Genomic DNA, 14888 nt, shown 5'->3' on the forward strand with positions numbered 1-14888 from the left:
AGACCGGTTTAAAGAAAAAGAATATCCGTTAAGATGCATACAAAAAGGCTTTCAGAAAGCTTCAAGTATTCCAAGAGAAGCACTACTCAAACCGACTCAGAAAACAAATGTAGATAAGATAGGTTTGTACTTTACCTTTCACCAACATGTCCAGTTCCATTGTCAACATTTACATTTAAAAAAAACATTGGTACCTATTACAAAGTCTAGAAATATTTGATAACAAAAAAATTAATTGTTGCTTATAAACAAGAAAAGAATCTTAGGGACTTGTTAGTTTCATCTGCATTACCTAATCCTGTTACACCATTGAGGAACTTATCTATAGGTCATTATCAATGTGGAAATTGTTCTGTCTGCAACGTTAATATGAATAATGTATATATACCACCAGCAAATAAAGAAATTCATTTACAACAATTTTCAAACTGTAAAACAACTAATGTCGTTTATGTAGTTATTTGCCCTTGCAATTTTGTTTATATTGGAAAAACTAAAAGGATATTTAATACAAGAATTATTGAGCACAGGAGTACATTAAAATGTAAGCTTTTGGACAAACCTTTGGTTGAACACTCATTAAATCTAGGACATAAGTTTGAAGACTATCGGTTTTGTGTGATTTTCGTATATACTCAAAAATGGAGAGGTGGTCCTATGGATATTAACTTATTATGTAAAGAGCAACAATTAATTTTCGATTTAAATACTCTTCATCCGAATGGTCTGAATGCAGATACAGACCTCTCTGTTTTTCTTTGAATGTAGTTTTGTTTTCAAACTCATGTGCAAACACATAAGACATCCAACCTATATCAAATACATCTTGTTTTTATTTACATTTTTTATTTGTTCTCATATTTTTCACTCTCTTGAAATGTTTTTCCTTGAATGTAATTTTGTTTTTAAACTCATGTGTAGGGGTCACGTGATGCTTTTAGCAGACGTGGACGAGGAGAGCTCCCGGGCGCCGACCGAAAGAACTGCTATAACAGCTGCAAAAATCGGCAAAGATAGATTTCAGATAGCAGAGATCGGAGGTTGAGACAGAACAACTGCGGGCGTAAGAGATCCGGGTTTCGATGGCATCTAAATCGGTGCGGAAACAAGGAGATAAGCCAAAGGCGGCTGAAACCCACAAAATGGCGGAAGCTGAAGGGGGAGGCCCGAGTTCAGTATGCTCCGCATGGGTGGCCGAAATAGTACCCGAGGTAACTCAGGCATTAAATCTATTCTTGGATCAAAAATTTCAGAGAATTACAGACAAACTTGAAACATGAACAGGAAAATGGAGGCACTAAAAGGCGAATTTGCAGCGTCGTGCCAAAGGCTGTCGGACCTGGAGGACCGAGTGCAGCAAATAAATACAGACAAGGAAATGCTACAAGCGAGGGTAAAGGATCTGGAAAACAAACTTGATGACATTGAAAACAGATCCAGAAGAGAGAACCTTCGCTTAGTGGGTTTACCAGAAACCATCACGGATATCGAATTATGTCCCTTTTTGGAAGTATGGCTCACTAACGCGCTTCAGTTACAATCTACGGCAGGCCCGCTCCGAATTGAGCGGACACATAGACTGGGCCCTAAAAGACAAGGAGACACTAAGCCAAGAGTAGTTATTTTCAAGTTGTTGAATTATGTCCACAAGATGGAGATCCTTAGAGCGATCAGGGCAAAAGGCCCATTGAAGTACAAAAACAAATCGGTACTCTGCTTTCAAGATTTCTCGATGAGAGTTTCGTTGCTTAGAAAAGCATACTCACAGATTTGTTCCACATTGCATCAGCGACACGTGCAGTTCGCACTGTTGTACCCAGCTCGTCTTAAGATATTCTCGGATGGAAAAGCTACATTCTTTGACACACCTGCGGCGGCTCGCGAGTTTCTGAACCAACACGTATCGGCGCAACGGGCTGCCGCTGAGTGAGAAGAGGGGAAAGCGGATAAGGTCAGAACTGGGAAGAGTCACTGGTAAAATGAATCACTTTACTGGATTAAGAACGATTGGTGCAGAGTGGAAGAGGAAGATATTCAGCTCTGTTTGAAAGCTGTAAGACCTCTGAATTGGTTTAAAAGAACACGTTGATTGAGAGCACGACTGGAGAGATATTGTGACATACAGTAGATGGGAGACCGGAGTGCCCGAGGAAACATATCAGAACTGGAAGTAGGGATCTCACTCCTCCGACAGAGACACCCCTATCTCCCCAGACTTGGGTGAAGTTTGTCTGGGCGCTCGGAAAGCTGAGGCTCCGAACCATTTTTGAAACGTTATAATACATCACGAGTTCAGAGGAAAGTACTTGCTTTGTGAGTGGACATGGAAAGTTTGACTGTTATAAATAAGCATGCAATATGAGATTTCTTACTGGTTCGAAAGGGGTCTACCTATGAGAGCACCACTGGATAATTTAAAAAGGGCTGGTAGAATTGGATCAATTAGAAGTAAGGGTGGGATAAATTGGTGTTCACTGGCATTTCCCCTCATACCTGCTACATGACAATGAGTTTCGAGAACATTTAGCGCAACAATGGATGGACTATCAAATGCATAATGCCGCCCATCGAGAAGACCCGATATTATTTTGGGAAATCGCCAAGGCAGTGTTGAGCGGGGTTATTATAGCATACACGAGCTATAAAATGAAGGCGAGAGATAAAGCTATTATTCGTTTAAGCTACCAGGTGGGAGAGGCCAGAAAACAGTGGGCCTGTAGGCCTACCTCCCAGAATAAGGCGAATCTTTTGGCGTTGCAGGCCTCCCTTAATACCTTACTACATGCTCGAGCAATCAAGTCTATGCAATATTATAAATACCAGTTATATCTTTACGGTAATAAACAGGGAAAACTGTTGGCAGGTCTGGTGCGGCGAAAATGGGGAAACAAAAGATACTGCAAATTTTGAGATCCGGGGAGAGATAGTGAGAACTGATGAGGAAAATAGCAGAAACATTTCGACAATACTATCGGGAGCTGTATGTTTGCCTGAAGGAGGATGATCTACAGAGCAGGTCCTATTTAGAGGGGAGGGAATTACCAACTTTACGGGATTCACAGCGAGCTACACTAAATCAACCGATTACAGAAGAGGTGTTGAGAGTGATAGAACAAGGGGCTTTGTTTAAAGCTCCGGGCCCAGATGGCTTTTGCTATGAATTTTACAAGGTGTTAAGCCATCAGATTGTGACACCTCTGGCGGCTTTGTTTAATAAGTTTGTAGAGACAGGGGATATGTCGGACTCTCTGAGTGAAGTCCGGATGGTAGTATTGTTAAAACCGGGCCAGGACCCTGAGCAGCCGTCATCTTATAGACCCATATCTTTATTGAATGTGTAGGCTAAGATGTTTGCCAAAATACTGGCCAATAGACTGGCGGTGATATTACCTTCTCTGATAGAGGATAGTTAGGTTGGGTTTGTGAGGGGGCGGACTATAGCTAAGAATATGCGGAAAATACTAGCTTCAATAGACTGGGTGGAAAGGAAGGGGACGCCTTCTCTGATCAGTTTTGACGCAGAGAAAGCGTTCGATAGAGTTGGGACTTTTTGTTCGCTACTTTAGAGACCTACGATTTTGAGGGATCATGAATTCAGGCGGTGCGAGCATTGTACAAAGCACCGTGGGCAGTAATATGGGTGAATGGGATCTTCTCAGAATAATGAGTGGAATGGATCGGGTGGATGTGAAGCGACTGTTCACGCTATCCAAAAATACTAGGACTAGAGGGCATGAGTTGAAGCTACAGTGTGGTAAATTTAAAACGAATCGGAGAAAATTTTTCTTCACCCAACGTGTAATTAGACTCTGGAATTCATTGCCGGAGAACGTGGTACGGGCGGTTAGCTTGACGGAGTTTAAAAAGGGGTTAGATAGATTCCTAAAGGACAAGTCCATAGACCGCTATTAAATGGACTGGAAAAATTCCTCATTTTTAGGTATAACTTGTCTGGAATGTTTTTACGTTTGGGGAGCGTGCCAGGTGCCCTTGACCTGGATTGGCCACTGTCGGTGACAGGATGCTGGGCTAGATGGACCTTTGGTCTTTCCCAGTATGGCACTACTTATGTACTTATGTACTGACATACAACGGGGGACACAACAAGGGTGCCCGCTATCGCCACTGTTTGTTTTAAGCATAGATCCTTTGATTAGGGAGATATTGTCGAACCCAGATATTCATGGAGAGGAAGTGGGAGGACAAGACTTTAAGGTATCGGCTTTTGACGATGATCTGTTGGTACATTTGACTAACCTCAGAGAATCCCTTCCTGCTTTGATGGATAGCTTCGCCGAATTTGGTGACTTCTCAGGGTTTAAATTAAATTTGGACAAGTCTTTGGCCTTACCAACTAGTAGTTCGGTGAAGCAGCAATGGGAGGGACAATTTCCTTTGAAATGGGCTGTGCGCCACTTTAAATATTTAGGTTATCAAACTCCCCTTATAGGACATTTCTGATACAGGACCTGAACGTGTCTCATCTGTTAGAGCAGACAAGCCAGCTCTGATCACAGTGGTCATCGCTGCCTATCTCAGTGTATGGGCGTATTCAGTTATTTCATATGATCCTGTTTCCCAGGAGTAATACACGCTGCAACTACTACAGATCAAACTCACTAGGAGGGAACTTAATGCTCTATTCAGAATGGTATCACTCTTTTGTTGGCAAGGGAAGAAACCTAGAACTCCATTTAGATACTTGATCGGTACGTGGCAGCAGGGGGGGATTAGGGCTGCCGGATACGCAGAGCTATAAATGGGCATGTCTGCTCCAGCACCTGGGAGACTGGGTATTGGAAAGCCAAACATACACACCTAGGAAGTTGGAGCAGGCCATGTATGGTAAACGGAAAGTTTTCTCCTTGGTCCACTGCCCTGTGGCTAAACTTCCCGAGGAGTTGCGCTCCAACTTTCTCCTGAAATCGATGCGGATGTTTTGGAAGTACTTGATATCTTTGTTAGAAGGGAACCCGCAGCAGTCAGACCAGAAACCCTTGGTGGGCAATGTAGATTTTGAACCAGGGATTGATAATATCTGTTTTAGACGGTGGGAAAGCAGGGGAGTTAAGTATGTTGGAGACCTTTTAGAAGCGGAGGGGAAATTAATGACATGGGAGGCGATGTTGCTGTCAGGGAAGGTGGACGGGCGTGATCTGTTTGCCTATAGACAGGTACAACACTATATTTGCAGTATGGATTTGGAGGACACGTGGTTTCCCCTTAGACAGCGACTATTAAACTTTTTTGAGCCCATTCAAGATAGAGGGGGTCTCGGTGTCCACCCTGGAACGAGCGCTAGAAGCAATTCAGATGAGACAGAAGGGGGAGTTGCAGCGACGATGGAGTCAGGATTTGGGCATACCGGCTGCATCGATAGATCTAAATCAATTAGTAGGGCGAATACCATCGTCAGTGAGTGCGGAGCTTAGAGAATGCAATTTCTGAGTGTTGCACAGAGCTTATTTTACACAGGAACGCCTTTTTAAAGCAGTCGAGGGGTGCCCACGCTTGGAGGGTACAGAGCCGAAGGGGAAGAACGGGAGGAAGGGAAGGGGGGAGGGGGAAAAGGGGGTTTGACACTAAGCACTTGATGAAGAATAGTACTATCGGGACATCAATGAGGGGATTAACCACTTTAACATAGGATGATGGTCCTAAGCAGAGTCACTAGTTATAGGATTGAGTAGTACATGAGAGTGGTTGGGAGGGGGGAAGAGGGGGGGGAAATGGGAGAAAAGATTGATAAAAGATCATATTATTGTTTTGTTGCGGAGGAATACAACAGCTTTGATCTGCATATCTGTTGTTATTTGGAATGTTCTTTTTGAATTATCATCAATAAAAATGTTAAAACCTTAAACTCATGTGTAAACACACAAGACAACCCACCTACACTAATACATCATGTTTTTATTTACAAAATTTGTTCTGATTCTTTGATATTTTATATTCATCCATCTTTTATTTCCATTTTTTCCTTTACAAAATGTTTTAGAGTACAATTATTGATATTTTTTATTTTGATTTTTTATTTTTAATTATTGTTTAAGGATATACATATTTTAAAATATTTAATTTATATCAAATAACATAAATAGTAATTCTTTTGTACACTAAAAGTCATTCATCAATTTTATTTTCATGTTTCATTTTTATATTTATTTTTTTGATTCATTCACTTTTTTGCTTTGACTACACTTGTTATTAATACTTTACCACTATCACATTCGCATATTTTTGAATTTTTATATATTCCTGTCATTTTTAAATAGTTAACTTGCTGACATTTTTAAGGCAATACATATTTTAAGTTTCCTAATATCCCCTATTTTAATCATAACATTGTTTACCAGATTTCTCATTTTTTTCAGGTTTTATTTGTGCAGTTCAGTCATTCATCCTTCATATTTAGCATCTGCAGAAAGTTCATGGGATCATTATTTTTATTTTCTATTATTTTTGATTTTTCATTTATTTGAATTTTTATTGTTATGAAGTTATTTTTGCTTTCTGTTTTATAAAATATTTATTCAATATCAAATACCATAAATAGTATTTATGGTGAATACTGATAGTCATTCATGAATCTTATTTCCATATTTATTATGGATGAATACGTCATATTCAAAGTATTTATGGTCATTTTCATTTTTCAACTATTTTCACTTTTTGTTCATGGTGCACTTATTTATTTGCAAATTTTTTTCATAGTCTATTATTTATTTTTCATAATTCGTCTATAATCATTGCAAAATTAAGAATATTTTCTTTTTTGGTTTTGTTCATTAGTTGATGTCTTCACTTGTGTTTTCATGTTCCGTAATAATGTTTTTCATTTTTTTGATTTTGCCAATCAAGATACCTTCCTATTTTCCTTATCAACCTTTTTTTCTTTATAATTATTTTTATATTTTTTAAATATTTATCATCTGCAGAAAGCTTTTTACATTTTTGGCTTATACGGACCCTGTCAATTCATCTTCAGTGTCTGACATTTTTTACGAACATTTTTAAGACATATTTCAAGCATCTGTTTCTAACATTTTTTAGTTTCACTTTTGAATGACTTCATCATAGTATAGATCCCAAATGGATAGATGTGCGTCATACTATCCTTTTATTAGAATTAATTATCTCTTCAATTTCTCATTACCCTTTCTTATTATCCTTTTATCAGAATTCATTATCTTTTCAATTATTTAGATTGGCTCAATTACAACTACATCCTTAATCAGAATTAATTATCTTTTCAATTATTTAGATTGGCTCAATAACAACAACTACATTTTTAATTGCACACAAATTGGGCAAGCATGATTTACTTCCGGTTCATGACCCTTCTTTCCCTTATTTAAGCTTCTTTTTTGGCCATCTTGTTTTTTCAGCATTTCAGAGTCGTGTGGGTGTAGGATAGACCTCGCGTAAGTCACTTTGTTCTTTTATTGATCTTTTTTCTTATTTGAATTTGGGACCAAAATGTTCAATGAAAGTAATTTAATTCAAATCGTTTGCTATGAGCAAGAAATTGACATATAACATCTATGAGTTTTTTCCACTTCTTTTCACATTTTTTCAACTTTTTCTCTTCAATTTGAACATATAGACTATCATACAAGTCTTTCACTTAGAACAATTTAAAACTAAATTTTATTATTAATCACTGTTTAGGTCGCTACCTTTTGTGACTTATCCGTTATGCTGTTTTTTTCAACAACCCTTTGAAGATATATGCTTCCACAATTTCTGGACATGTGAATTTATGATACTCATTTGTTTTTTTTATATCCATTTTGCATTTTTTAATATCCATTTAAATTTTTGATGTTTATTTGTATTTTTCCAGTTTATACAGCAATACTAATATTTCCTTGACTGTAAAGGAATATTATATAGGTAGGTGTCTTGTTTGTGTATTTAATTCCTTTTAGGTATTTACGCTCATGAATAATGTTTATGTTTCATTTAATCAACTTGATATTGAATCACATTTTTTTTTACTCATTCATCTGGTATTATAAAAGAACAATATATCATATTAACATATTATTTCATTCTTTATGTGGGATATCTATATTTCATTGTTTTTTTATGCGATAATTTATATTTTATAATTTAGTTTTGGTAGCCTTACGTATTATAAAGATTCTATTAAAATTTTATATAAAAATTGTACATAAAAATTTCTACAATAATTTATATATGTTGCTTTTAGAATATATATCATTTTTATTGGTTGTTATTGAGTATATAAATCATTGATTTTTATGGACATCAATACATTTCTATATGTTTTTAATTTTGTATATTTAGACATCTTATTTGTGATTATACAAGTTTTTAAATGTCATGTTATTTGTTTTGTAGCCCCTGACGCAGCCCTGCAGGGCGAAACATGGGCTAGTGTCGGGCTGATTCTGAATATTTTTGTCATATAATAAATTGATATTTTTCTCTCTCATCAATCTGCTCTTTTGTTTTTCCATTTTGGAGTTTGCAGACCGGTTGCCCTGCTGTTTTCTTGGACCCCGTGTAATCATGTCCTCCAGACACTATATGGCAATATTAAACCTACAATATCTGTCATTAAGGATTCCATTGCATAAAAATTCAAAATGCAAAAGTGAGTAGTACCTGTTGCACTCCGGCCTGAGGGGGTGTTTGGCCTATTCCCACATTGTTTACATTCATAGTTCCACTGGATGCTGGGAATGGATTTTGCTGCAGAAACTGGTTCTGCGTTGGTGCCTGTCCCATCATGTTATTAGAATGAGCTCCTATCATACTCTGTGGCTGAGAAGTACGAGAAGGAGACATAGCCATCTACAGAGCAAAAATGAGACAAATAAAACAAAATAACTGTCAAAGTAAAACATAAGAATAACAAAGAATAACTTTTAAAATTCTGCATTTACTTACATGTAAATAGACACTCTGATGAAAGCAGTGCAACGAGCAAAATAGATGGGCCACGTGTCTCCTACCAGGCACACATGGAAAATATTTTCCAGGGCTTGCAGCATGTATTATGATTTCCTTCAGGCCACCCAACTTGTGACTGTTTATGTACAGTCAAACTGGGAGGTGGGTGGGCTGTTTGGATTGTTGGACTGCTGTCATTAGAACACACCTTTTACAGGTAAACACTTTGTATTCACCAATGACAACCATATTCGATAAGCCACAGAAATGGCACTACTGCAATTTAAAAAGGACACAAGGACACTGGAGGAGCTGAATGTGAGAAACAGAAGTGGAATGTTTACTACTTAGGTGATACAGATAGGGAGATACAGTCTACGACAAGGATATAACTATGTGCAGAGAAAGTTGTAAAGCTATAATAAAACTGTAGCACTGACTGCAGTAGCATTTTCAAATTATTAGCTCAGAGAAGTAAATCAGTTGTTTCTGTTTACAAGCAGCTGTGTCCCTTCATTTACTTTAACATAAAGGCTACCTGCAATAGGTAATCGCTAACTAGGAATTGTCTTCAAATTCAAATGGGAAGGTGATCCTAGAATAATGTGCAAGAAATAAAGGTAAACATTTTTATGGAGATGTAATCTATTTGCTTCTCTTTTAAATTTTGTTCTAATATCTATTACAGTATAATAAAAATCTTGAGAGCCAAGCATAAAGAAAAACACCCAGAATAGCAAAGTTACAAGTGCTCTCCGAGAACAGCCGGCCAAGTATTTTCACAGTTGGGCGATGTCATTCGACAGAGCCTGGTGTGGAACTGACTAGCGTGACGGTTGTAGGAGTAGTCAGCCGCCTAGGGGTAAGTGCAGCAGGTTTTGATCTTGGCAACCTGGGTTCGATTCCCACTGCAGCTCCTTGTGAGCTTGGGCAAGTCACTTAACTCTCCATTGCCTCAGGTAGAAAAAGAAAACTTAGATTGTGAGCCCCCTAGGGACAGAGAAAGTACCTGCATATAATGTGTACAGCACTACGTACATCTAGTAGCGCTATAGAAATAATTAGTAGTACAGCACTACGTACATCTAGTAGCGCTATAGAAATAATTAGTAGTAGTATTAAGTTTCTAGACGCATCCCACTGTGCATGCGCTGGTGCCGTCCCTACCTGACACACGAGCGCAGGTCCCTCCACCAGCTAATAAAGCTAAAGAATTCAACTCCAAGGGGAGGTGGGAGAGTTTGTGAGAATACTTGGGCCGCTGTCCTTGGAGAACACCTGCTACAAGTGAGTAACTTCACTTTCTCAGAGGACAAGCAAGCCAGATGTATTCTCACAGCTGGGAATCCCTAGCTACTAGGCTCACCAAAAACAATAATACTAGGACAATAGGGACTCGAAACATCGAGGCCTGGAAGTCAATCAACCCAAAAACTATATACATTCTAGCTGTGGAGGTGCAGCCTGAACAGAACAAAACAAGGCCCGGGGGGGGGGGGGGGGTTAGTGTTGGATTATAGACACTGAACAAATTCTGCAGAACTGTCTGACAAAATCGGCTGTCACATCAGGTATCCTGATCAAGGCACTAATGAGATGTGAATGTGTGGACAAAAGACCACGTCACAGCTTTGCAGATCTCATCTATGGAGGCTGACCTGAAGTGGGTTATTATGGGCCTTGACATGGCCCTCTAGTCAGTCAATTAGAGTAAGCCAATTAGAAACTGTGTGTTTGCTGATGGCTACCCCCATCCGGTTTGGGTCAAAAGAAATAAAAAGCTGGGTGGATTATCTGTGGGCTTTAGTCTGCTCCAGATAGAAGGCTAAGGATCGCTTGCATTCTAAGGTATGCAGTACACTTTCATAAAAGAAGGAACAGGACACTCTGCAGACACACACACGAAACAAAACAAAGCAGAAGCAGTCCAGAGAAGGAGAAGATTAAGTGTAACAAGTCGATTTATTGGAAGTTGAACCAACTTGGCCAAGTTTCAACATACAAGCCTTTGTCAGGGGTCAAACCTAAAAATCTTCCTTGGCACACAAATAAATGGCATGAATATGTAAAACCGGTATCAATACAAGATCAAGTACACACTAGACTGTCAGCATCTCAGCGTATCTAGCAGGATCCTATGTACTCCAATTGCTGAACCAGGAGCAGGTGGGACTTGGGTAGTTTATCACAAACCCTAGCAGCTTTAACACGTGAACAGTTAGGTGCACTGACTCCATTGCTCCCTCCTGTGATGTGCTCCTGACCAGCCAATTGCCAGATAAGGAAACACGTAGACTCCCAGTCTGCGTAAGTATGGTGCTACCACTGCTAGACAGTTTGTAAACACCATGGGAGCTGATGTGAAGCCAAATAGCAGAACATGGTACTAGTAGTGGTGTTTTCCTATGCAAAATCTGAACTACTTCCTGTGACTGGGCAGTATCGAAACGCGAGTATAGGCATTCTTGAAGTCTGGAAAGCATAGCCAATCTTGTTCCTGAATCATGGGGAGAAAGGTGCCCAGGGAAACCATCCTGAACTTTCCTTTGACTAGGAGTTTGTTCAGGGCCCTTAGGTCCAGGATGGGATGAAATCTTCCTGTCTTTTTAGGCACAAGGAACTACCTGGAACAGAATCCATTCCTTTCTTCCCCTGTTGGCATTAGCCTGTAGAAAGGTGGAGATTTCCTCTACAAGTACCTGCTTGTGCCGAGAGCCAATGTAAGATGCTCTCATTGGGCAATTTGGTGGAATCTGACGCAAATGTAGTGTGTAACAGACCTATTTGAAGGACCCACTGATGTGAGGTTATAAGGGGCCACCTTTGATGGAAAAAAAAAAAAAACCAACCCAGCCTCCCCCCTACCGGTAAATCATCCAGGACGGTTACTGGAACTGTGGCTATGCTCTCCTCAAGCAAGTCAAAAGCTCATCCCCTGCTTTGACTAGGGAGACTGCTGGAGCTTCTGTGGCTGGGATTGACAAGGCCAAGATTGCTGGGCCTGGGGTTTCTGGGCAAAGTGGGAAGGTGGAGGAAACCTACATATCTTTGAGAGTTGTAGGGTCGCAGTCTAGGCCTGTTTGAAAGACTCCTAGAAGAGGCTGAAGCTGGAAGCTGCCGTGACAGGGACTTGATGGCTCTCCGTTTTTCTTGAGCCCTCATCCCCATCCCTCATTCTTGGAGACTAACATACACACTGATAACCCATCCGACTCATACACTTCTCAGTTCCTCACTCTAACCTCCTCCTTCAATCTCCAACTGAGCTCCACCACTCCTACTCACCAATCTGGCCACTGTCTTGACCTCGTCCTCTACCTGCTCACCCTCTAATTTCTGTGCCTCAGCTCTTCCTCTCTCTGACCATCACCTGATCACCATCACACTTCATCACCCTCCCCCGCAGCCCCGCCCAACACTAACCACTACTTCCAGGAATCTCCAGGCTGTCGACCCTCCCACCTTATCTTCTAGTACCTCTAATCTCCTCCCTTCCATCATGTCCCCCAAGTCTGTCGACAAGGCGGTCTCCACTTACAATGCCACTCTCTCATCTGCTCTGGACACCCTTGCACCATCCATCTCCCGTCCCACAAGGCGTACTAATCCCCAGCCCTGGCTGACCCCTTGCACCTGATACCTTCACTCCTGCGCCCGATCGGCTGAACGCCTCTGGAGGAAATCTCGCACCCATACTGATTTCATCCATTACAAATTCATGCTATCCTCCTTCCAGTCCTCCCTATTCCTCGCCAAACAGGACTATTACACACAATTGACTAATTCCCTCAGCTCTAACCCTCGTCGTCTCTTCGCCACCCTTAACTCCCTTCTCAAAGTGCCCTCCGCTTCCACCCCCCTCACTCTCTCCTCAATCACTGGCTGACTACCTCCGCGACAAGATGCAGAAGATCAACCTCGAATTCACCACCAAACCATCTCCTCCTCTTCACCCTATAACCCACTCCCTCAACCAACCAACCCAGGCCTCCTTCTCCTCTTTTCCTGATATCACCGAAGAGGAAACCGCCCATCTTCTTTCCTCCTCAAAATGCACCACCTGTTTCTCTGACCCCATCCCCACCAACTCACTTAACATCATCTCTCCTACCGTCACCCCCCCCCCCCCATCTGTCATATCCTCAACCTTTCTCTCTCCACTGCAACTGTCCCTGACACCTTCAAGCATGCTGTAGTCACACCACTCCTCAAAAAACCATCACTTGACCCTACCTGTCCCTCCAACTACCGCCCAATTTCCCTCCTACCCTTCCTCTCCAAGATACCTGAACGTGCCATTCACAGCCGTTGCCTTGATTTTCTCTCCTCTCATGCCATCCTCGATCCGCTTCAATTCGGCTTTCGCCCCCCACACTCGACAGAAACGGCACTATCTAAAGTCTGCAATGACCTGTTCCTTGCATATCCAAAGGTCACTACTCCATCCTCATCCTCCTTGACCTATCCGCCGCTTTTGACACTGTCGATCACAATTTACTTCTTGCCACATTGTCCTCATTTGGGTTCCAGGGCTCTGTCCTCTCCTGGTTCTCCTCTTAACTCTCCCACCGTACCTTCAGAGTACACTCTCATGGTTCTTCCTCCACCCCCATCCCGCTTCTCTGTTGGAGTTCCCCAGGGATCTGTCCTTGGACCCTTCTTTTTTCAATCTACACCTCTTCCCTGGGCTCCCTGATCTCATCTCATGGTTTCCAATATCATCTTTATGCTGACGACACCCAGCTTTATCTCTCCACACCAGACATCACTGTCGAAAACCCAGGCCAAAGTATCGGCTTGCTTATCCAACACTGCTGCCTGGATGTCCAACTGCCACTTGAAACTGAACATGGCCAAGACTGAGCTTATTGTCTTCCCACCCAAACCCACTTCCCCTCTCCCTCCACTCTCTATCTCAGTTGATAACACCCTCACCCTTCCTGTCTCATCTGCCCGCAACCTCGGAGTCATCTTCGACTCTTCCCTCTCCTTCTCTGCGCATATCCAGCAGATAGCCAAGACCTGTCGCTTCTTCCTCTATAACATTAGCAAAATTCGCCCTTTCCTCTCTGAGCACACCACCCGAACTCTTGTCCACTCTCTCATTACCTCTCGCCTTGACTACTGCAACCTACTCCTCACTGGCCTCCCACTTAGCCATCTATCCCCCCCCCCCCCCCCCTTCAGTCTGTTCAGAACTCAGCTGCACGTCTTATCTTCTGCCTGGACCGATATACTCATATCACCCCTCTCCTCAAGTCACTTCACTGGCTTCCGATCAGGTACCGCATACAGTTCAAGCTTCTCCTACTAACCTACAAATGCACTCGATCTGCAGCCCCTCCTTACCTCTCTACCCTCATCTCCCCTTACGTTCCTACCCGTAACCTCTGCTCTCAAGACAAATCCCTCCTCTCAGTACCCTTCTCCACCACCGCCAACTCCAGGCTCCGCCCTTTCTGCCTCGCCTCACCCCATGCTTGGAATAAACTCCCTGAGCCCATATGCCAGGCCCCCTCCCTGCCCATCTTCAAATCCTTGCTCAAAGCCCACCTCTTCAATGTCACCTTCGGCACCTAACCACTACACCTCTACCCAGGAAATCCTGGCTGCCCCAACTTGACATTTCATCCTTTAGATTGTAAGCTCCTTCGAGCAGGGACTGTCCTTCTTTGTTAAACTGTACAGCACTGCGTAACCCTAGTAGCGCTTTAGAAATGTTAAGTAGTAGTAGTATGTGCCTTAATGTCAGTGACTTCCTCCACCTTGTCCCCAAAAAGATAATCTCCTCAGTAAGGTATGTCCGCTAATCTCTCCTGAACCACTGGTTCCAGGTCCGAAAGGCAGCCATGAGAGTCTGCACCAAATAGGCCTATCAAAAATGCAAAACATGTACAAAGATTATTAGAAGCCATTAAAAGGCCCGCAAAACGCTGGAAACTCGTTACCAGAGAATGTGGTAAAGG

At 41.7% G+C, this 14888-nt stretch overlaps 1 protein-coding gene across 1 annotated transcript in view; it reads right to left on the minus strand.

Moving 5' to 3' along the window:
- CREBBP (CREB binding protein) overlaps positions 1–14888 on the minus strand; it is an 846007-nt gene that overhangs the window by 375338 nt on the left and 455781 nt on the right. Inside the window, exon 13 of the mRNA XM_030211575.1 lies at positions 8635–8823. Within this exon, the coding sequence (XP_030067435.1) occupies positions 8635–8823 (189 nt within the window). The remainder of the gene's footprint in view (positions 1–8634; positions 8824–14888) is intronic.

This window comes from Microcaecilia unicolor, chromosome 8, assembly GCF_901765095.1.
Source record: "Microcaecilia unicolor chromosome 8, aMicUni1.1, whole genome shotgun sequence".
Classification (NCBI taxonomy): Eukaryota; Metazoa; Chordata; class Amphibia; order Gymnophiona; family Siphonopidae; genus Microcaecilia; species Microcaecilia unicolor.